Below are 25,551 nucleotides of genomic sequence, written 5' to 3'. Positions count from 1 at the left end.
AGCTTCTTAAACATTTTAAAAACCTTATTTACTTTACATACAACAATAGTTTAGTTCTATATTATAGACTTATAGAAAGAGACCTTCTAAAAACGTTAAAATGTATTACTGGAAAACGAAACCTTAAATTAGAGTGAATAAATGAAGACTCGGCACACCACTTCTGAAAGGTTGCTGACCCCTGGATTAGGACATCATAATAAATAAATAAATAAATAAATAAATAATGGTCACAGTACTAACATAACAGACATTCTAACAAAATAAAAATGGAAGTATATTCAATTATATCTGTATGTTGAAGAGCTCTCATCACTATAGATTGATTGAAGTTTTAAATATTGAAGATATTAAATGTAAAGATTGATGATTTAAATATTCATTGCTTATTAACTTATAAGGGAATTTCAGGGTCTAAATAATCAGATGATGCACACATGTACTTTTCATCCAAAAAGAGTGATGATATTTTTTAAAAATTGTACATAGCTGATTTTCAACAATGTACTGGAAATTGTAACACAAGCTCATATCTGCCAAGAATTAAGGGCTGGTCTACATGAACATTTAGATCACATGAAGCTGGGATGTGACTCTACCATGCAATAGTCTGCTGCATACTAACTGTCCCTGTGGAACTTGCTGATGCACCCTAACAGTTCATTAGTGTGCTTTGATTCAAATCCCAAATCTACAATCTATATGCTCTTATAGACAAGCCAGAAGTCCCAGCAATTTCATTTGTTACCAGCAGTTTCTCTTCCCTTTTGACCACAATGTGATGAGTCAGCCACTACTATTGACATGATGTAGGGTACACACATATAAAATACAGGCTGATGTAAAGACCTATATTTGAGTTGGATTAATTCAGACTGTGTAAATGACAATTACACAAGAATTTTATTGTATTTGTTAATAACTATTAACAGATAAAACAATTGCTTCCTTGTCTACATGAGACTTTAATTGTTTTATTTTGCATGTGTCTAAAGTGTTTTAATGTGTAATCCTTGAGCATTACTGGCTTTCAGGGACATTTGGTCACCCTAAACATGCAGGGCCTTATTTTCAGAAGTCATAGGAATTGTGGATGCTCTGCACCTCTGTAGAAGAGATCCACAGAACTATGCACTTACAAAATCATGAGTGAGCATACTCTCTTGTTCACATTAATATTTTACTTTCATTCTTGGACTCTGACTCATATGGTTTTGGCAATATCTGTTGCCTTCAGAATGTCTCAATATTCAGTTCACTATAATTCTTTACTGTCTCTTTATATTCTTATTGATGTTGACAATTTTCCATTTGAATGAGAGCAATGTGTTTTGTTTAGGAAAAGAAATGATGCCTAGCAGAAAGGCGAATCACATTCTCAATTAAATTTGACTAGAATTGGGAATTTGGAGTACATAGGAACTTATTTTGAGAACTCCCAGATAAAAATAAATAAAAATGGAATTATGGTCGAGAGTACATAAAATATATTAGAGATATTATAATTATCTCAAAATCCAAGCATTATTAACTAAGGAAATTCAGAGTTAAGCTTAAACTTAAAAGAAATCCAAAATGTTAAGATAGGGAAGTGCACAATTAAGGCACCCAAACAACCTTAACTCTGCTCTGTAATGACATCATGCAATAACTATATCATTATGATGAAGGTACGTAGCGTGTGATGCCAGATGAGATTCAATTGATTTTTGAAGACACATTCAGTATTTTCTCCCTCATGATGTTTAGATAACCTATCCTTTATATGAAGGCTTGAGCCCCTTTTACTGATCACAGATTACCTGCACACCTCCATACTTGTTGAATTAATCTAGAATTATAGAATCGTAGGACTGGAAGGGACCTCATCTAGTCTAGTCCCCTGCACTCATGGACCATCTAGACCATCCCTAACAGATGTCTGGAGATTTTTAAGAGCAAGTTAGTCAATGACAGAGATTCCACAACCTCCCTAGGCAATTTATTCCGGTGCTTTACCACTCTGACAATTAGGAAGTTTTTCCTAAATATCCATCCTAAACCACCTTTGCCGCAATTTAAGCCCATTGCTTCTAGTTCTATCCTCAGAGGTTAACAAGAACAATTTACCTTCCTCCTCCTTGTAACAACCTTTTATGTACTTGAAAACCATTATCATGTCCCCCCTCAGTCTTCTCTTCTCCAGGCTAAACAAACCCAATTTTTTCAATCTTCCCTCATAGCTCATGCTTTCTAAATCTTTAATCATTGTTGTTGCTCTTCTCTGGACTTTCTTTAATTTGTTCACATCTTTCCTGAAATTTAGCACCCAGAACTAGACATAATACTCCATTTGAGTCCTAATCACCACGGAGTAGAGTGGAAGAATAACTTCTTGTGTCTTGCTTCCAATACATCCCAGAATGATGCTCGTTTTTTTATGAACAGTGTTACATTGTTCACTCATATTTAGCTTGTGATCCACTATGACCCCCATATCCTTTCTGCAATATTCTTTTCTAGGCTGTCTTTTCTCATTTTGTATGTGTGCAACTGATTGTTCCTTCCTAAGTGGAGTAATTTGCATTTGTCCTTATTGAATTTCATTCTATTTATTTCAGACTATTTCTCCAGTTTGTCCAGATTATTCTGAATTTTAATCCTATCTTCCAAAGCACTTTCATCCCCTCCCATCTTGGTATTTCTGCAAACTTTATAATTATACTCTCTATGCCATTATCTAAATCATTGATGAAGATATTGAACAGAACCAGAGCCAGAACTGATCCCTGCAGGACCCCACTCGATATGGCCTTCCAGCTTGACTGGGAAATCCCACTGATGATTACTCTCTGTGAATGGTTTTCTAACCAGTTATGCACCCATTTTATAGTAGCTCCATCTAGATTGTATTTCTCTAGTTTGTTTATGAGAAGGTCATGGAAGACAGTATCAAAAGCCTTACTAAAGTCAATATATACCATATCCACCACTTAGACCCCCCCACCCCCCAAAGGCTTGTTACCCTGTCAAAGAAAGCTATTAGGTTGATTTGACATGATTTGTTCTTGACAAATCCATGCTGACTCTTACTTATCACCTTATTATCTTCTAAGTGTTTGCAAATTGATTGCTTAATTATTTGCTGTGTTATCTTTCTGGGTACTGAAGTTAAGATGACTGTCCTGTAATTCCCCAGGTTGTCCTTATTTTCATTTTTATAGATTGGCACTATATTTGCCCTTTTCCAGTCCTCTGAAATCTCTTCTGTCTTCCTGACTTCTCGAAGATAATCACTAGTGGTTCAGATATCTCCTCAGTCAGCTCCTTGAGTATTCTAGGATGTATTTCATCAGCCATTGGTGACTTGAAGACATCTAACTTGTCAAAGTAATTTTTAACTTATTCTTTCCCTATTTTAGCCTCTGATCCTCTCTCATTTTCACTGGCATTCACTATGTTAGACGTTCAATCATTACTAACCTTTTTGGTGAAAACTGAAACAAAAAAGTCTGTTAGAACTTCTGCCATTTCCACATTTTCTGATATTGTCATCCCTCTCCCCCGCCCACATTGAGTAACAGGCCTACCCTGTCTTTGGTCTTCCTCTTGTTTCTAATATATTTGTAGAATGTTTTCTTATTACCCTTTATGACTCTAGCTAGTTTAATCTTATTTTGTGTGTTGGATTTTCTAATTTTGTCCTATATACTAATCTAATCTAATGTGAAAATAATAAAAAAATTCAACATGGCCACTACAGCACTGCAGGTATGTATTTTCTCATAAATATTTGAGCTGGTATTTGTGATGCTTTTGCTTTCTGCAAATGTTATAGTTGATAAAACTTACAAATATGAATGTTTATGAATTAAAGGAGATGTGAATATCAGCTAAGTGATTTGATGGCTTTTATTCACAAGAATATTTGTGAATTTTTTATGCCTAATTCCATTTCCCATAGTCTATCTCTACTGGATATGAAGTTTGCTTGAGTTACTTCCCAAAAGCAAAAGTAGAAGTGGTTCTTTTTAAAAAGGAAATCTGCTTCCCTATGTATTCTTATTTAAGTGCAGCACCATTAGAAATTTTTGTATAGCCAAGTTTCTAAGTTAATGTATGTAAAATTAAATTTGAATATATTGTCTAAACCATGTCAGAGTTGATACTCTCACAGGACCATTTTGGAGCCTGCATCTGTGCTTTCACTTCAAGTGAGAATACAACTTTAATATGACAACTTCTTTTCCTCTCTCACATTGAGCACTCCTATTTCATAAGACAGTACAATTGTCTGAACATGCAACAGCAGTAATACTTTTCATTGTAGTGAACATTTTCTGAAGTCACTGTTAATCTTTCACAAATAATTTCTACAGATGGTCATTTAATCTGTCTACATGAGGGATTTTAACAATATCATACGATAGGTGCTTCTTAATACAGAGGTTGTCTCATGGCCGCTATACAGACACCTCAGCTCCTATTTGAAGTTGTGTAGACCTTCTTCCCTCTCCTTTTTGATTGTGAGACATCCCTGTGGCAACTACAGCATTTGCCTCTGAAGAAAAATATTTAATTAAGTTTTAGCTGTCTCATAATGCAATTTGACAGATGAGAATAGGAAAGAGAGTCAGCACCATGAGACCAGCTAGCTCTCTGTGGATGAATGAAAGTGCTTTGTGGACCACAAGTGTTCCTCTTTCCCAGTTGGGGACTTCTGCTATAAAGTATATGATGTGTTTTAATAATCCATAACTGAGAAATACTGGAATTTGTCATGGACACTGAAACCAAAGTTTTGGGGGTAAATCCTCATTAAAGCAGGTTTCCCCATCCCCTTTAAAGGTGTTCTTACATCAAGATGTAGTAGGACAGGGTTCTTGAAAAACCCTTTTATGCCAGTGGAAATTTTACCATTTACTTTGATGGCAGTAGGATCAAATCCTACTTAACTTTGTTCCCTCTAAATCATGGATATGTCTAAAACAATTCTCAAATCATGTGGTATCAGTAATTGTGTATATGACATAACTTATTGTAGTGATTAATAGAGTCCTTTTTGTTCCTTTCATTCACCATATACGGTAAAAACTTCCTATGTGCATTTACTCCAACACTTTCTGATAGCACAGTTCTTCCTAAGGCATTTTCCCCAAAACCCACATACCATGATGAGATCTTTGAGTAAAATTAGATCTATTTTTGGATCATGCATGTTCAGTCCATTGCCCAGTAGATTATTTTTATGTTAATAGTTTAAGTTTGTAAAAGCTAGTAATTTCCATGTTCTCATGAATAATTAATTTCCTCTGCAGTTCACAAAAGGTTTTTCACATTTGAGATTTGCTAATTAAATTTTCCCCTTGTCTTGTTTTTTCCAGCTCTCGTAAATGTGAAACTTTGGGCTATTGATCGGCAATGTTTTCAAACAATAATGATGAGGACAGGCCTCATCAAGCATACTGAGTATATGGAATTTTTAAAAAGGTATGGCACATGTTTACTTTTTGAAAAATACATTAAAACTCCTGTCCTCACTTATGGCTTTTGGTGAGTGCAGTGTATTGATTGTCTCCTCTTCTCCTCTCTTCTAATGTGTTGTTAAACCACCTATACACCATATTATACAGAAAAAAAGGAGGAACACTGGAGATAGTAGTCTCATTACTGTTCATTTCTTCTAATTGTAAGTTATTAGTTTGCATCATCATTTGCAAAGAGGACCACATCAGAACTGCACCAAAACACAGTTTGCATTTTAAAAGACTGAACATTTATGAGAATCATTCAAAACGACCTCATTAAAGAAAATACATGTCAGACAAATGAATTATAACTTCCCAGTAGAAAAAAAATCTAGTTTATATGCTGTTTAGGAAATTCTTCAATTTAAAGTGCATTTAAAGTGTCGAACAGAAGCAAAAGCAAGTGAAACAAAGTTTTGTTGTATAGGCTTCTATGGGGAATGGGTCAGTTGACTAACATAAAGGAGTCATAAAGTGATGTCTTCTCCTTCAAACCTGAATTTAATCTTACAAATTTTATTCAGTTCCTGGAGCCATCTCAAAGCATCATAAATCTGCCTTACTTTAGTAATGCATAATTCCCAAATAACTAAATATATTATGGCAATAAAGAATAAAGTCAGTTTTATGTTGATGAAATAAGTTTTAAAAGGCCAAACACTGCAGTTCTTTTTCTGGAAAAATTACCACTTGAGATCAGTGTGCAATTACAGGTAGCAATTTAATCACTAAATACTTCATCACATGTTTTTCCCAGACAACAACCTTTCCCATAGACTTTAGTGCTACTGAATCATTTCCATTCCAATCCTGATCCCTGACACTGTGTGTCACATACCAGGAGCTGGTGAGAGAGTGGATGCTATGACTGAGGTGCTGAGTAAATACATGGTGGAATCACCATTTCTCTCCTCCTCATAAAGTTTTGGGTGAGTAGGGACTCTCGGATTTGGCCTCTTTCAAAAATAAATGAATTTTATATCATTGTTATTTTTGATTTTTTTCAGTTTGCTTTCAGAAGTAATCATGACTATTTCAGTAATTTTATGATTAAATTTATTTACAAGGTATTTCCAAACCTTAATTATATTATATCTCTGTTCTTTAAAGACCCTTTTGATTAAATGCACTATATGGTACAGAAGTGTTCCAAACAGTAAAAATTACTGCAATAAATACTGAACATTGTCTCAGATGAATTAGATATTTTTATTAACAAATTATCCTCTCTACTCTACTTTTGTTTTCTTTTGTTCTAAGATGAAACATATATCTACCAAGATACATACTTCATGATACTGAACTCCTTACCTGAGAAGGTTGTGAAGGCTAGGACTATAACAGAGTTTAAAAGAGAACTGGATAAATTCATGGTGGTTAAGTCCATTAATGGCTATTAGCCAGGATGGGTAAGGAATGGTGTCCCTAGCCTCTGTCTGTCAGAGGATGGAGATGGATGGCAGGAGAGAGATCACTTGATCATTGCCTGTTAGGTTCACTCCCTCTGGGGCACCTGACATTGGCCACTGTCGGTAGACAGGATACTGGGCTAGACGGACCTTTGGTCTGACCCAGTACGGCCGTTCTTATGTTCTTAGTACTTGCTAACATTGAGATCACTAATGCTTTATATTATACAGTTTTATGTGGTTAATTTACTTTGTTTCTGACCTACGTTTCACATATTTTCTTTTTTTTTTAAGTGTACAATTATAAAACCATACAAAATACATTTACCCTTTCTTTCAAAAATATAATTGATTCTGGAAAATTCAAACAAGGACTCTGGAAGAAGGAGGGATCCTGTGGGAAAAATACAATGTAATGATGTAGTTAAAGACTATATTATAACGTGAGGGGGAGAGGGGGCAAATTAAGGAGGCACAGACAATGACAAAGATCCAAAACTGATAACTGAAGCAGATTTTAGACAAACAGGGAAAGTTGTCACAGTGGGAAGGTGTAGAAATTTGACAGTTTGTTCAGAATGCCTCAGTTTCACAATACATTTGAGGTGGGACAGTTCCACAAAGGACAGGGAGTGACATAACTAAGAGATTAATATTGTAAATAAACTCATGGCAGCGGGGGGGGGGGGGGGATATTTTCAGAGCCACAAATGGCAGTTAGGCACCTAACTCCTTCTGAAAGTCAGTGGTGGTAAAGTACCAAACTGCTATTTGTGCCTTTGAAAAATCTCCCACATAGATATCTTCGACTGGGAATCAAAAACCCATGAACTGGCCTAAACAACTTCCAAGTAGGACAAAATATATAGCAGTAGGGAATTGAGAGTACACTGGGAGTTGCCAGTTTCCTAAAAACTGCCTGCAAGCCTAGCCAGTAGGTTGTTTCATTCCACCATATTCTTGGTTCTCTTTCTGATTTAGTGGGTGTGTAGCTCTACCTACCGACCCTCAAAATTCTCAATAATTCACTTGTTTTGGGAATTAACTCTCTGCTTTTCAAATCTTTTTATTGTATAAACATTTACAATGTCTCTCAACCTTTTCAGTTCTCATATTTCTGTCCTTTCTTTCTACAAACACTGTATCATTCATCTCTTTGTTTCATTATGCCTCATGAGGCTTCATCTCCTTCATAAGGTTTTCCCCATGCTTGGAATGTTACCATCGTTACAAAAGTTTACTTGAGACAGAACACAAAATCTCTAACTTATTGTCACCATATTGAAGATTTTTCTAAAATCATGAACCCAGATGTTAAATGTTGCTCGACTGGATTACAAAAGTAGATGAATGTGAGATCAGTTTTGAAGTTAGGGCTTTTTGACTCTTTTTCAAAGCAGAAGCTATATACATGTTAAGCTCTTAAGCTTTGTGCTTTAATAGAGCTTTTCAAGAAGATTGTCAAGATTAATTTGGATGCACGTTTTACAGAGCCTGCCCAGCTTTAATTTGAAGGCCAGCAGTGTGAGAGAGAAATTGAGAAGAGCTTTTTCACACTGTTTCTGAGCTTCTTTCTTGCAGCCCATTACACTGTGGTGCACTGTGTATTTGTTCTTATTGGGGATGATACTAAAAGCTGGCAAATATATTTTTCTTTAAAAGTTGATATTTAGCATTCTTGCAGATGTTTCTGCATGTTCATCATTTATAGCCTGAGACAAGATATTTGCACAAATGTCATCAAATTCATTTCCCACTTTTATCTCAAGCTCAACGCAAGTAAAATTCTAGTTTTTCAGGTTTTTTTATTTTTAATGAAATATGTAGAACATGGTGTTTTAAGCTATATCAATCCTCATTTTTTTTAATGAAGGAAACTTTACTTTAAATCCCCAAGATGAAGGTATGAAGGCATCCTCAGCAGATTTCATTTGTAATAGCTTTTGTTACTAAATGGATTGTAAAAAGCTCTTGTTAAAAAACACAATGGCAATTCTTCTGATTCAAATTTTCAAGTGGAACCTGTTCACATGAGCTCAGTAATAATAAAGTATTATTTTATGGTTTAGTGTTATCAAAAAGTTACAGTTCATTGCTGTGACATTACAGCCATGAAATATGACACTTTTCATCTTAATTAACACAGTTTTACTTAGCAGAAAAGTGTAATAGAAACTATGTTTTTGGTGAATAAATTAAAGAATTATACTCACAATTTGATCTACCTGAAATCCACTGTGTTCCAGACATTTTCTTTAAATAATGTTTCCCCCTTTAAACCATATTGCCTCAAGTGGTTGGTCAATATTTGGAGCCTGGCTTGGTTGTTTCCATTAGGAGAAGAAATTGATGATATGAGCCAGTTCCCCCCCCCCCCCATGCAATTCTATTTATTTACAAAGAATGAATACACTGTCTTGCTTTCCTGAATATCATAGGAACAAACAAAAGGAGGCAGTTTCCTTGTTCAGAAGTCCAAGCCTACCTTTCCAGAAAGTATTAGGTTTCCTTTGGGCATTTCTCTTGGCTTTCTCACAGGGCCACAGTTACCATTGTTTTTTTTTTTTTTTGCTTTCTTCTCACTTCCACTTGGCTTTCTAGTTGCTTTCTGCCTCTTGTGCATATAGCTGCAAACAATCAATCCACCAGCCCTTGTATTAGACTTGCAGTCAGTCCCCAGGGAAACCCCTCAGCCCACATGATTTAGCTTCTACTCAGGCCTTGTCATGCTGCTGAGGCCTTAGGTGGTGGCCTTTATAGTTTCAACTGTCACCACACAAAAGTGTGTTTTATTTTTTCTTCCATTTAACCTAAATGAAAGGTACATAGTAACACCCATCTCCTTTAACCAGGTCTTTAACACCTCCCAGTATAACAATAATATCTTATTCAGCTAACTTTTTAAAATAGCACATATTTTATAGGACATGCGAAAGATTTTTGTGCCCATTTGTGAGTCTTATCCTTCTAATCTGTAGTAATTAACACATGCTGTTTCCCTAAATTGTGTGCATCATAGAAGGAGATAAAATGAACCCATGCTGGTATCTATAGCACCAGAAAGAAAGTGGAAAGTAAATGCTTGCCAAATAAAAAGGGAAAAATCAGCATGGACATAAACATTACTTATCTTTTTGAGGTAATGTTGGTGGGAAGAGTTTTTCTTTTACTTTCTTCTCTGGTTTGTTACTGGTTTTCACAAAGAAGAAATACAAAATCACTAATGACTCAGAAATTTTAGTGATAGTACCTTTTTTTTGAGTTACTGCAGTGAAACCATGTATGTATGGCATAGTGTGTGTGCATTTTTAAAATAGTTTGGATAGCTTATTTGATTTTGTATAAATCAACTACAGAATACATTTGGTAAAGGATCAGTAAATTCTGTCTTTCATAATTGATGGCTATTTATGAGAAACTAGACTGTGAATCTGTTCCTTTTGATCCCTCTGAAAGCAATGAGGGAGGTTTGCAGTTAATTTCATGGAAGTAAGATGGCTTGATCCTGCAGCCCTTGCTCTTGAGACCTTTTCAGGCCTATATTTACATATTTATATGTATGCAAGAGTAAAAGTTATATCAGTTATTCATTTATAAACATATCTTTCCAGCAGTTCATGGTATGTCTATAAATATACGCTCAGGGAAGGGATTTTCAAAACTAAGGGGCAGGTTCTCAGTTTGACTTCAGTAGAGCTATGACCATTGCTAAAGCTCTTCCCCATTGGCCCTGATTTTGCAGGACTTGCAGGACTCTAAGCTCAGCCCGCCTGCATCTCATAATAGGGTCAGGGCCAAAGTTCATAACAAAAATCTAACTAATGTTTAAAATGTATATACCAAAAATGGTTCATTTTGACTTTATCAGTTCTGCATGTGCAGCAATTACTTATGTCATAGTTCTTCTGCTAAGGATTTTATTCTAACATAATTAATTTGCATATTTTAGTAAATTATTTGATATATATTTTATTTTATTTGTAGTTATATCATTCCGCATTAACTAGATTAACATAATGATCCTGAATGAGGACTACATCTATACCAAAATCAAGTTTAAAGCTTAATCTTTTTGCGGATGTGTTTAAGAAGTAAAAATGTACTTCTCCACTATCTCAAAGCTTACAAACAGCTGTAGGGATTTTTTTCAAGCTTGCAAAAAAAACCCTCATTTTTAGGCAGGAAAAAAGTTGAGGACACATCTGTTCAAAAAGTAAATATTTCTGAAAATTATTTTTTTGTAAAAACAGAAGATTACAATGGAAATTAAACTATAGGAGGAATACACAGCTTCTTTTATAAAAATATACACTAGCTAGAAGTCAAATTATAAAAGTTTTAAGGAGTAGCACAAATATCTACTTCTCAATAGACTAGAATGTTTCAGAAGTGTAAATATTGTATTTTTATAAAAACTGTCTAAATGTTCCATGAAAGATGCGTAAATGTTCCGGTTCATTGTGTAAACACTGAGTCATCCAAGAGTCTGGAACAGATCCTAAGAATAAACTATACATGTTCTCTGTAACCTTTAAAGGAAGGAATCTGACTTTAGGATAGGAAGGTTAAAGGAAGTTATACTCAAAAACCTTGATTTCTTATAAATAAACCCCAGTGTATAATGCTAACAGACAATAAAAAAGAAAATGAAAATCAGTAGTGTCGTGTCATTCAGAAGTTTTCATGTTCTGGCTTTGCAAAATTAATGTCACCACTGTAATGTTACGAAAGCAATGTATTTTTGATATTTAATACTCTGTTATAGCACTCTTTCTTGATATTTATCCCAATCCTGAAGTCCTTTCTCAGGCCAAACTGGCTTCAGTTGGATGCTTGAGCTGAGAAATAACTGCAGGATTGAGCAACAGAGGGTCCTGTGGCACCTTTAAGACTAACAGAAGTATTGGGAGCATAAGCTTTCGTGGGTAAGAACCTCACTTCTTCAGATGCAAGTAATGGAAAGGTGCATAAGAATGTGATCCACAACAACCTGCATGCTAGGCAAGGAGCCATCTAAGATAGTCAATGAAAGATGCTGATCCATGGGCCTATATATACCTATCACAACATGTGGTATACCTCATCCTGTACACTAAATGCCCCAATAACAACTACATAGGTGAAACCATACAATCATTACACTTTCAGATGAACTCACACAGAAAAATAATAAAAGGCAAAAACATTTAATCACCTCTGGGAGGGTGGATACTTTTTTCACAAAATGATCACTCTGTATCTGACATCTGTCCTCATCCTCAAAGGAAATCTGCACTACACCTTCAAAAGGTCAGGCTGGGAGCTTAAATTCATAACTTTGCTAGATGTAAAAAATCATGGTCTTAATAAAGACATTGGATTTATGGCTTATTACAACAATCTGAAACCCATTAACCTCCCTTTTTTGTCCTTTGACTGCAGAGGTGTTAGAGAGGCACTTCACCTTGAATGGTCTCTTATATTATTTGTTAATTATTTATGCTAAACAATCTGTTCCACCTTGTATTTATCTGAGACACTCTGAGTATCTTTCCCAGACCTGCAGAAGAGCTCTGTGTAGCTCAAAAACTTATCTTTTTCATCGACAGATGTTGGTCCAATACAAGATATTACCTCACCCACCTTGTGTCTCTAATATTCTGGGACCAACACGGCTACAACAACACGGCACAGAAATCTACATAGTCATTGAGGTACCGGCAATTAAAGTATATTTACTTACTATAGATACCAACCTAATTAAACCAATTTCAATCAGAAGCATCTTAGCCAAATTAATAATGACTATAGTAGCATGAAAAATTCTCCATATAAATTGGAAGAAAAATTGCCTTTTCACCAGACTTTTGGGAAAGTAAAATAAAGCAAATTTCTGCTGGTGCTGTTTTGCTCATTTTCACCATAAATTAAAAGCAAGTATTGCCAGTGAAACTATGAGGTGTGTTCTGTGTATAATTATTTTAATTAAAACTGGACACGCACACACAAAATGCCTAATCATATACAATCAACATAAAATCTTAACTAAAGTGCCCTTAAACTATAAAAAGGACATGGTGACCCTAAATGAGAGAAAATTTGGATCAGAGGGACTATTAAATAAAGGGAGAAATCCACTAGAATTATTCATAGCCTGAATTTGTAGCCCCACAATAAAATCCTTCAACAAACCTCAGAACAAAAAGTTAGTGATTCATAAGGGGGGAGGGATAGCTCAGTGGTTTGAGCATTGGCCTGCTAAACCTAGGGTTGTGAATTCAATCCTTGAGGGGGCCACTTAAGGATCTGGGGCAAAATCAGTACTTGGTCCTGCTAGTGAAGGCAGGGAGCTGGACTTGATGACCTTTTAAGGACGCTTCCAGTTCTATGAGATAGGTATATCTCCATATATACAGGAAATCTAGGTATCAGTTTCAAGTGTGTGACCAAATATTTCAACATACTAATGGTTTCTTCTATATCAAACATACCTAAAGGTTATTTTACTTAGGTAAAGTAAAAATAGGATGTAGGCACTGATGCTGGAAAGACTTAAGCATGTGCTAAACTGTTCACATAGAGAGGAATCCCAGGAACTTCATTGGGGTTCCTCACGGGGTGTAAAGTTAAGCATATGCATACATCTTAGCAGACCTTAGCCCTTTATTTTCTTTTAGACAATTCATATATTTCAGTTACTGTTACCAAAAATAGGCATGTTACAGGAGAAGAGGCACCCATTTTAGTTTTGTATTTCTCAAATTAGCTTTATACTGGTACCACAAGTCTGCATGGGATTGTGTAATGGAATGCTAAACTGTATTATACTCTTCTGCCACTATGTGTGTAACGTATCTTAAACTCACAACAAATAAGCATTGCGTTAAAGGATCTTATAGTGAAATGTGTGGTGTATTTCATTGTGAAGGAAGGTCTGGTACAGAAGCTGATTGCTAGTAGTGGTCCTACAATGTATATGACAAGCTGTACATGATATGATGGCAGAAGTAAACGAATGCCAGAGGAGAACAGAAACACAAGAAAAACAGCAACAAAAGTTGCAGACAGAACAGTGGGGGGAAGCAACAAAAGTTTCAGGATCTTATCAATATGCTATACCTCAGTGTGCCATAGACCTTTAGCATGGCCAGCATGAAAGCAGTATTTTGCAAGATTTTGCATTGCTACAAAATGCCACCAGGAAACTGGAAATGTCCAGGTATCTTTAATGTATGCGATGGGGAAGCAGGCAGAGTATATCTTTAAATCCTTTACCTTTAATGAAGACAGTTACAAAGATGATTATGAAAGGGTTCTATGTTTGATGTATACTGTATATCTCAGAGAAATGTGGGTTATGAAAGAGCATGTTTTCACCAGAAAATTCAGAAAACAAAGGAAAATGCTAAACCTGTTGTAAGAGCTTTGCATGCATTGTCAGAACACTGTGATTTTGGGACAGCAAATTTGAAAATGTCAGAGACAGGCTGGCTATTGGGTTAAGAGATAAGAACCTTTTGCAACAACTCAGTTAAAGACAGATCTCTACCCATAGCAATCCAAATAGCAAAGCAGTCTGAACTTGTGAAACAGCAGAATAAAAGACAGGAGCAACTTGAAAAACATGAAATTAGTTTAGAATCTGTAAACTGACATTGCATGAGTGCTAAAAGTTACCATCATAGCCATGAGGCTATAAAGAAATTCCAGACAAATTACAAAGCCTTTTAAAATAAATGTACCAGATGTGGAAAAATACATAGCCCAACAGGTGTGTTTAGCCAAACGCACAAGATGTAATAAATCTACAAAATATGGACATTCTGCAGCTGTTTGCTTTACCAAAGCTGTCAGGAAATGGACTATTACTACAGACAATCAAGAGCCATTGCTTCTGGGGTCTATCATGTGGTGACACAGAGCCTGCCTGGAGAGTTAAACTTAATATTCGTGATAAGACTATTAACTTTAAAATTGACTTAGGAGCAGATGTGTTTGTCACCTCAGAAGGGATTTATAATCACCTTTAACGCGTCTCAGAGCTGAAATCAACAGACACAGCCTTGATTAACCCTGGAGGTATTCTGAACTGCCTAGGCCAGTTCTTCATAGAAACAGCTTACAAAGACAAAAGCTCTGCATTCAGCATCCATGAGATCAAAGACCAAAAACTTTCTCAGCTATGGCGTGGTAGCCATGAAGGTGTGAGAGAGAAAGCTGGAAGAATTTAATAGAGTATTTGATGATATGGGACTTTTGAAAGGAGATCCACTACAAATAAAATTCAGAGACAATGCTGAATCATGCAGGATACAAACATTTCTACCAGACAGTTCTTGGAAGACATTAGCTGCAGATTTATGCAAGTTCAGACCACATTATTACCTGATTGTCGTGGACTGTTTTTCACATAACATGTTTCAGTGTTATCGAGAAACTGAAGTGTACTTTTGCTTACTATGGTATTCCAGAATAATTAGTGATGGACAACGAACTACAATTTACTGCATCAGAAATGAAATATTACTTTGATGATATTACTAGCAATCCATATTACCCACAAGCTGTACAGTCAAAAAAATCTTAGAGCAAGACGATCCATCGCTTGCTCTTCTGAGTTACAGATCAATACCTGTAACAGCTACTAGATATAGTCCAGCACAACTCCTAAGGGGAAGACAACTCAGAATTACTGTTCTGACATACGTTCTTTTCTAGTCTCCAGAGTGGGAAAATCAGATAAAAAGGCAAAAAGTCCTTACAAACACTTTTATAACAGATGTCACTCAGAGAGCTGCCAAGTCTAGAATCTGGTGACAGTGTTTGTGTCAAACTAGATGAAGAACTCCAGATTATGCCCAGATCACACGTGATAGAGGCTGACAGTAGAGATTTCAACAGAAGCCGTCAATATCTGCAGTTTGTTCCTCAGAACAATCAAGCAAGGAAACTCTACGATGGCAGATGCAGAACAGGAAAAGGTCTCAAAATTTCCAAACTAACCACAGCCAGTTGTTGCAACTAATGGACAGCCAGATCAGTTGTTACATGCTCGGGTAATTAGAAAATCAGTATGATTCAGAGACACTTAACAGACTGATCTATACTGAATTTTAAAGAGAGCATAACAGAGTAAATTTTGGAAATAGTAGGTATGTAAAACTTAAAGTGGAAGATGTAATAGAATGCTAAACTGTATTATACTGTTCAGCCACTAGCTGGTGCCAAGTGTAACATAGCTTAAGCTCACAACAGCCATTCCTGGCAGTGTCTTAAAGGATCTCATAGTGAATATATCCCGTGTATCTGGCTGGGAAGGAAGCTCCGTAACCATTCCATATCTGATACAGACACCTGACCTGTTAGTAGCAGCCCTACATCCTACTGTGTACAAGGTATATGTGCCAGACGGCATCTGGGCCTGAAATTCAAACAGTAAATAAGCAATGAGTGTGCTGATGAGGTTCAGCTAAGAGGATGACTGATCTACTGAGTCTCAGTCTTTAAAGGTAAGAGAAGGGAGCAGCAGTGAGAGTGAGGTAGGAAACTGACTGAGGTGTATGTTCGAAGGGGATGATGTTAATGAGTTATAATGTGGGGGGGAAAGGAGTGAGGACTGAGAATTAATTAGATGTCTGTTAGAAAGGAGTACAAGAGTTGGGCTAATGGTGGGAGGGAGGGAAAAGGCTGTGCTGGAATATGGGAGTAGGATTTGTGTGAGGGAGACCTCTGATGGGGAAGTTTGTGACTATACCTATGTTTAATTTAAAGGCCTGATTCTGCAAGGTGCTGAGTGTCCTCCACGCCCCCGGAGCCCACAAAATCTCTCAGGAGGTGCTCAGTACATTGCTGGTTCAGGTACTTATAGGTTAGCTTGAGAAGAGATTGTGATGTGAGTTTTGTGGTATGTAAACTAGTGGCCTAAGGGTAGATCTACACTACAGCAGGGATCGATTCTCTGAGATCAATCCACCAGCGGTCAATTTAGCGGATCTAGTAAAGACCCGCCAAATCGACTGCATATCGCTCTCCAGTCGACCCCTGTACTCTACACCTGATGAGAAGAGTGACCCCCCACAGTAACTTGACCTAAGGTACTTCGACTCCAGCTACATGAATAACATAACTGGAGTTACGTACCGTAGGTCGACTTACCGCGGTAGTGTAGACATAGCCTAAGTGTGGAAAGGGAAGTATTTCTGAAATAGAGAGCACACAAAATCCTGCCTGACTTTTCTGTGCTGTTTTTACTGTGTTACTTTAAATTCAGTTAGCAGTCAGAACACATGAGGATATTTTGAAGGAAGTTTATGTTTGCAAGCAGCTGAATGTAATAAGGTGGTTTTCACTACATCACAGAGCACAGCCAGCCAGTGGAGTGGAACTGAAATGATGTGCCAAAGTATCAAACTGTCAATTTCATACTGCCCTTTTAAAGAATATTTTTTCTGTTTCCTTTTTCCCTTGTGGGGGAGGGGTGATCAGGTAAAGAATTTCTTACTTGTGCTTATAGTAAGCAACTCTTCTAGCCATAATCCAATTATCTTAATCATAAATCAGTATTTAAAGAGGATGTAGAGTGGTTGGTGTCTTTTTTTGTGTGTGTGTGGAAGGTTAATACTGGCTGAGCATGCTTCCAACATTTAATCTAATGGATGATTCTAGAGGTGCCCGTATCTTACCAGCAGAAGTGGGAGCAGATGAGGAGAAGGGAAAGGATTGTATGTTCCCATTGCATAAAAAAAATTGGATCCCTGATTTCTCATACACAGAAATTTGAATAAAGGGAGCTAACAGATTTTCCTAACAAGTCTTAATCTGTCTTCCCTCTTTCCCTGCTGGGAAGAATAGAAATAGCCAAAATGAATATCTGCAGAAGAATGACTTATGTCATTAGCCTGTGCCTTTCAAGGTTGCTCCCTTGCTCTTTGCTTGAATAAAAAAGCTTATAATGAAATCTATAATGGGATAAAAAACAACCCCACTTGTCACACAAGACCCTTAAAAAATCCTGGGCAACTGGAGGTATGGGCTTGCCAGATTTGTATTTATATTAACCAGCATTCCAAACGCATCCTGTTGTAAGGTGATTCCCCTCCAATAGGACAGAATACACATGAGCCTGGGTTGAGATAAGAAAAAGATTAGCCTTTGCTTCCCTGTCTTCTTTTATATACACCTCTACCCTGATATAACGCAACCCGATGTAACAAGAATTCGAATATAACGCGGTAAAGCGCACTCTGGTGGATCAAAGCAAGTTCGATATAACGCGGTTTCACCTATAACGTGGTAAGATTTTTTGGCTCCCGAGGACAGTATTATATCGAGGTAGAGGTGTACCTTAAAAGGCTACCCATATGCTTAAGGAAAAAATCCAGTCTTTACATCCACATGGGGCATTCTGCAATACGTTAAGGTGGTTACAGCATCCAAGCTTACTAATTCTCTTCTCATACCACTATTGGATAACCTGTGCTTTAGTATCAAGGTCAACTCCATGCTTAAGACAATTTGGATAGAAAAAGGATTAACAAAAATTAGACCTATAATATAGGATGATAGCAACAGATGTAGAATCTGTAATCAGGCAACAGCAGTAAACACTCAGTTATATTGATGAACAAACAATTTCATTTTGTCAACCAACAGCAGTGATAAAAGTGGAATCACAAGACACCTCGTCTAGATTCTGATATTCAAGGATTCAGGCATGTAACGTAACTCCTTCAATTAGATGTGTAACAAATATTAGCTACCGCACTCTCACACTCCTTCCTTTCAGTGGCTATGCTCCGGGATTAATGGAAGGATAGGGGACAATTAGTCTGTTTCAACTCTCTCACCTCTAGAAGAACATTTTAAGAAATATGGACACACAAGTCACTTTGTAGGAATTACTTATAGGTGGCTTAATGCTTTGCATTATGCTCTAAATCTCAGTCTCAAAGAAAAATGTGAAAAAGAACTTAGTTTTACTATCACAGCAGAAACCTGGAAGGGTTTCTGGCTTAAAGTGAAAGATACTTCTTATTCTCTATCCTTGTGATTCTTTCAGAACAAGATATTACACATGTACGACTGGGCTCCAGAACATTTGTTTAGGGCTAGACAGGCAATACACAGTGGTTGGAGATGCAAACAGCCACATGCCAACCTTTTACACACATCTCTAAACTTATCAAAAATGCATGTGTGCTGGAACACCATATTCAGTGCTCTCTCAAAAACTTTAGGCATTGCTATCTTTCCTTCTCCAAGCTTGTGTATTTTAGGAATGCTGGAGGAGTTGATATTACCAGTTAACATCAAAAAATTGATTGTAGTAACAATTTTAGTGGCCAAAACAGTTATTTTGAGCAAATGGAAATCTGCAATTCCTTCCCCATATACAGGCTGGCTTACTGAGCCCTCTACTACTGCATTAATGAAAAAATGACTCTAATATAGATGCTTGGAAAAAATATGAGGATATCTGGTCACTCATGAAACTATTGCATACTTTTGCAGTTTAGTATATACTTAGTCCCCAGTACACCTAAGTTATGTTCACTTATTTATCTATTTAGTCACTTTAATAATTGATGCCCTGCATGACCTCTATGGCTTCAGGGGTTTTTTGTTTGTTTTGTTTTTCTTCCAGGTTTTACAAATAATGAACATAGAATTTAGTTTTCGTATGGTATATCTATCTTGTGCATATATTTATGTATGTATTGTTTCATTATGTGTTTATACTTTATATAAAAAATAAAGTTTAAAAAAATCTGTTAAATCTGCAGGGATTTATATAACACATCACAGGCCTACCTAGAGGTGGCAGTCTGACTTTGAATTAGGTATGCATTGTATTTAACAGACTTGGGTGGATCTATATTCTCATCGTAATGTGGAGAGACTTCTGTGCATCACTAACTTTAAAGTTATTGATGAATCCCTGAATATTTAGATCTCAGAATCTAGATGAGGTATCCTGTGATTCCACTTTTATCATTGCTGTTGGTTGACAAAATCAAATTGTTTGTACACCAATGTAACTGAGTGTTTACTGCTGTTACCTAATTATAGATTCTACATCTGTTGCTAAGAATACCATTAACATGGATTGATGTTCTTATTTTCATGTTGCTCTGCATATATTTAGTCTGCTGTCAGTAAAAGGATTCAACACTTAGGGTTTTTTTTATATTTCCATATGTACTCATTGCCTCTTAACAAGTTTACAGTAAACCATTGGGAACCTGCTCCATTACACACATCTTGGACAATGTCATTTAAAATTCTAATATGAAATTAAGCAGTAAATAATTAAGCAGTACATAATTTACAAAAGCAAGTTGTAGATAGTTAATTTTCTCCCTAGTGTCCATCTGTGGGGCAATTTGGGCTTTGTTAAAATGATAAATAGATATGTCTGGAAGGAAACACCTTGTTATACAGAACTGCAGAGTATATAAATGGAAACTACAGCCTGTGCAACAAAGGCCACAGGTGGTAGCTGGTAATAAGGCATCTGTGGATCTTAAGGATTTTGAAGTATTTGACTTTATTTTTACTGTTCTTTCTCTATTCAGCCATGAGTTTTCTCACTGAGATAAGATCTAATTTGCTAGGGGGATTCTTGTATTATAAGACACAACATCTTCATATTTCAAAGGAAAACAAACCAAGAACCTTTTCTTTTTACCATGCAAGTACTTTTTCCCCACCAAAGTTATTGTAACAGCTGATATGAAAAAGCTCAAAGAACATGGTCCAGCTAGACACAATATTCTGTTTTGTATGAACTCACTTGTATCCTATTTTAGATTGTCTTATTTTACAGGTTAAAAGTCAATGCAGACAGATGTCATAAAATGGATTTTAAAATGGTACATGCATGTACAACTATGAAAATTTTATGGGCCAATTTGTATGGAATTTGAAAATACTAGGTTTGATCTTTAGTCAGATTGACATTACTGCATAAGATGTTCAAATATAATCAGAATATAGCTCTGTAAAATTTCATACATAAGAAGGCAAGATGGACTGTATTGTAAAGAGATGTCATCATATAATGGTGGAAAATAGAAACTGTGTCCTGGAATATCAATCTTTTATGATAAATTTAAAATATATTCTAAAAAGAATGTTATGGGAATTAAATGGATTTCATTATTCAGTGTAATCAAGATGTATAGGAAGCATCAATAAATCCTCAAATGAGCACATTGCAATAAATAATACAAATGTTGCGCATCGATGCTAACCACTCATTAGTTCATCATCATCATCACTCCCATAACTGCATTGGTCATTGGGGCACCATCATTGATGAGTCTCCACCCTGATGATTGTGTGTCAGTGCTTGAGTCTCTATGAAGTCCATTTCTGTCCACTCTTTGATGTTGTCAATCCATCTCTTCTTCTGTCTATGTCTTCTTCTTCTCTGCCCCTGTACTGTCCCTTGGAGGATGATCTTCGATAGGCCAGATGATCTTGTTACATGGCCATGACACTTCAGCTTGCGCTTCTTCACGATTGTCAGGAGGTCTTCATGTGACCCAGCGCATTGGGTGATGATGCTGCGGACCTCTTCATTAGTGACGTGGTCAAAGTAGGAGATGCCCAGGATTTTATGGAAGCATCTCATCTCTACTACCTGTATTTTCCATTCAAGTTCTGCCATAAGGGTCCATGTCTTGCACGCATACAGAAAAATGGAGATGACCAATGCGTGCAGCAGTTTCAGTTTGGATTCCACAGAGATGTTCTTATTCCTCCAAATTGGCTTTAGCTTTGCCACTGCTGCTGTTGTTTGTGCAGTTCTTGCCCGAATTTCTGCCTTGGATCCTTCATCAGTGATGATTGCCCCCAGTTGTACAGTTAATCTCCACGCCAGATTCCAACATTGAAAAAGTGAGTGAAATAAGAGGAGATATAGCCGGGGAGTTGAGATTGGACACAAGAAGGATAAGGGGGAAGGACACAAAGAGGCCTGTAACACATAGTGTTACTAATGGGAGACAGGCGAAACAACATACATTAGGGTGCTTATACACCAATGCGAGAAGCCTAGGTAACAAAATGGTGGAATTGGAGCTCTTGGTCCGAGAATTGCAACCGGATATCATAGGAATAACTGAAACGTGGTGGAACGGCAGTCACGACTGGAATACAGGTATGGAGGGGTATGCGCTGTTTAGGAAAGACCAGAACATAGGTAAAGGTGGGGGGGGGTGGCATTGTATGTCAATAGTGAGATAAGCTGTAAAGAAATAATAGTTGATGGAATAGATAACATGGAATCCGTCTGGGCAATAATCACACTGGGTAAAAGGACTACTAGAGTCTCCCCAGGGATAGTGCTTGGGGTGTGCTATAGACCGCTGGGATCGACCCAGAATATGGATAAAGAACTATTTAATGTGTTTAGAGAAGTAAATACTAATAGAATCTGTGTAATTATGGGGGACTTTAACTTCCCGGATATAGATTGGGGAACAAACGCTAGTAGCAATAATAGGGCTCAGATGTTCCTAGATGTGCTTGCTGATCATTTCCTTCATCAAGTGGTAGCAGAACCGACAAGGGGGAAGGCCATTTTAGATTTGATTTTGGTGAGTAGTGAGGACCTCGTTGAGGAAGTGGTAGTAGGGGACAACTTGGGCTCCAGTGATCATGAGCTAATCCGGTTTAAACTAAACGGAAGGAGTAACAGAATAAAGTCAAAGACTAGGGTTTATAATTTTAAAAAGGCTAATTTTAAGAAATTAAAGAGACTGGTAAGGGAAGTGGATTGGGCAAACATATTAATGAATCTTAAGGCAGATAAAGCCTGGGATTACTTTAAGTTAAAGATGCATGAGCTGTCAGAGGCCTCTATCCCAAAAAAGGGAAAAAGATTACTAAACAAGAGATTTAGACTGAGCTGGATGAGCGACCGACTCAAAGGGGCAATTAGGAAGAAACAGAAAGCGTACAAAGACTGGAAGAGGGGAGTGATCAGTAAGGAAACTTACCTTAGTGAAGTCAGAGAATGTAGAGATAGAGTGAGAAAGGCCAAAAGCCGTGTAGAGTTGGACCTAGCGAGGGGAATTAAAAGCAATAGTAAGAGGTTTTACAGCCATATAAATAGGAAGAAAGCAAAGAAAGAAGAAGTGGGACCGCTGAAGACTATAGCCGGAGAGGAGATTAAAGATAATCTAGGCATGGCGCAATATCTCAACGAATATTTTGCATCGGTGTTTAATGAGGCCAATGAAGGTATTAGGGATACTAGCACTGTGACAGAGGGGCAAACAGAATGGGGGATTACCGTTTCCAAGGTAGAAACAAAACTCGAACGCCTTGATGGGGCTAAGTCGGGAGGACCAGACGATCTTCATCCGAGAATATTGAAGGAATTGGCGCGGGAAATAGGCCCATTAGCGATAATATTTAATGAATCTGTAAACTCGGGGGTGGTTCTGTTAGACTGGAGAATTGCTAATGTGGTTCCTATTTTCAAGAAAGGGAAAAAAAGTGATCCGGGTAACTACAGGCCTGTTTGTTTAACATCTGTAGTGTGCAAGGTGCTGGAGAAAATTCTGAAAGAGAAAGTAGTTGAGGACCTCGAGGTTAATGGCAAGTGCGATAAATTACAACATGGTTTTACGAAGGGCGGATCGTGCCAAATGAATCTGATCTCCTTCTTCGAGAAAGTAACGGACTTATTAGATAAGGGAAATGCGGTGGACCTAATATACCTGGATTTCAGTAAAGTGTTTGATACTGTACCCCATGAGGAATTATTGGTTAAACTGGAAAAGATGGGGATCCATATGAAAATTCAGAGGTGGATAAGGAATTGGTTAATGGGGAGAATGCAGCGGGTGGTATTGAAGGGTGAACTGTCAAGTTGGAGGGAGGTTACCAGTGGAGTTCCTCAGGGTTCGGTTTTGGGACCCATTTTATTTAATTTATTTATAACTGACCTCGGAACCGATTGCAGGAATGGACTGATAAAGTTTGCAGATGATACGAAGGTGGGAAGCGTTGCCAATTTGGAGGAGGATAGGGATATTCTGCAGGGAGACTTGAATGAGCTTGTGAATTGGAGTATCAGAAATAGGATGAAATTTAATAGTGAAAAGTGTAAGGTGATGCATTTAGGGATGACTAACAACAATTTTAGCTACAAGCTGGGGACGCATTGGTTAGAAGTAACGGAAGAGGAGAAGGACCTAGGGGTTCTTGTAGACCGCAGGATGACTATGAGTCGACAATGCGACGTGGCAGTGAAAAAAGCCAATGTGGTCTTGGGATGCATTAGGCGAGGTATATCTAGTAGGGATAAGGAGGTGCTGCTTCCGTTGTATAAGGCGCTGGTGAGACCTCATTTGGAGTACTGTGTGCAGTTCTGGTCTCCCATGTTTAAAAAAGATGAACTCAAACTGGAACGGGTGCAGAGAAGGGCGACTAGGATGATCAGAGGAATGGAAAACCTGTTATATGAAAGGAGACTACAGGAGCTCGGGTTGTTTAGTCTGACAAAACGAAGGCTGAGGGGGGATATGATTGCTCTCTTTAAATATATCAGAGGGATAAATACAAGGGAGGGAGAGGAATTATTCCAGCTTAGTACTAATGTGGACACAAGAACAAATGGATATAAACTGGCCATGGGGAAGTTTAGGCTTGAAATTAGACGAAGGTTTCTGACCGTCAGGGGGTGAAATATTGGAATGGCCTTCCGAGGGAAACGGTGGAGGTGAGGGACCTGTCTGGTTTTAAGATTAAGTTAGACAAGTTTATGGAGGGAATGGTTTAATGGTAAAACATATTAGCTGAGGAATACCAAGCAATGGTAGGCAAACAGTATAATGGCTAACAAGGGTTAGGCTGGAGACTCTTGCCTACATGCTCGGGGTTTTACTGATCGCCATATTTGGGGTCGGGAAGGAATTTTCCTCCAGGGTAGATTGGCTGAGGCCCTGGAGGTTTTTCGCCTTCCTCCGCAGCATGGGGCAGGGATCTCTAGCAGGAGGGTTCTCTGCCAATTGAAGTCACTAAGACACAGGATTTGGGGACTTCATCAGCAGAGTCAAGGAAAGGGTAGGGACGGTTTTGTGGCCTGCAGCATGCAGGGGGTCAGACCAGATGATCATAATGGTCCCTTCTGACCTTAAAGTCTATGAGTCTAAATTGATAAATATTGATAAAGGTTGAAAATCTGTTCTGTGGTATTTCTTCCAGCATGAAATCCAGCCTGTTCTTCATCAATGATATTGTCTGCTTGTGGCTTCAATCTGTTCATATGACTTTCAACATCACTTTGCTGGGATGGCTAATTAAGCTTATGGTCCGGTAATTTTGACACAATTGCAGCTTGCCTTTCTTTGGCAGAGTGATGATTAATGACTGTGTCCACATGTAGGGCCAATCATCAGTCTGCCAGATCTTGTTGCAGATCTTGGTGAGTACATCTATTACTATTTCTCCTCTGAATTTCATCAGTTCATCTGGGATGTTGTCAATACCTGTAGCCTTTCTGTTCTTGAGTGATTTCACAGCTGTCTCCACTTCTTCACGTAGTATTGGAAAGTAATCCTCCTCTGTTGAATCAGAGCTAAGACACCAGGATCTCCATTTGTCTGGTGATTGTATAGATCAGAGCAGTAGTTTGTCCACCT

At 37.4% G+C, this 25,551-nt stretch overlaps 1 protein-coding gene across 2 annotated transcripts in view; it reads left to right on the top strand.

Annotated features, from left to right (window-relative positions):
- PRKG1 (protein kinase cGMP-dependent 1) overlaps nt 1-25,551 on the top strand; it is an 895,613-nt gene that overhangs the window by 574,135 nt on the left and 295,927 nt on the right. For both annotated transcript variants that reach the window (XM_034775036.1, XM_034775034.1), the window contains exon 4: nt 5,364-5,469. In XM_034775036.1, coding sequence (XP_034630927.1) covers nt 5,364-5,469 — 106 coding nt within the window. The remainder of the gene's footprint in view (nt 1-5,363; nt 5,470-25,551) is intronic.

Source organism: Trachemys scripta, chromosome 7 (assembly GCF_013100865.1).
Source record: "Trachemys scripta elegans isolate TJP31775 chromosome 7, CAS_Tse_1.0, whole genome shotgun sequence".
Taxonomy (NCBI): Eukaryota; Metazoa; Chordata; order Testudines; family Emydidae; genus Trachemys; species Trachemys scripta.
The sequence above is the reverse complement of the archived record's forward strand: the minus strand, read 5'-3'. Positions and strand labels throughout refer to the sequence as shown.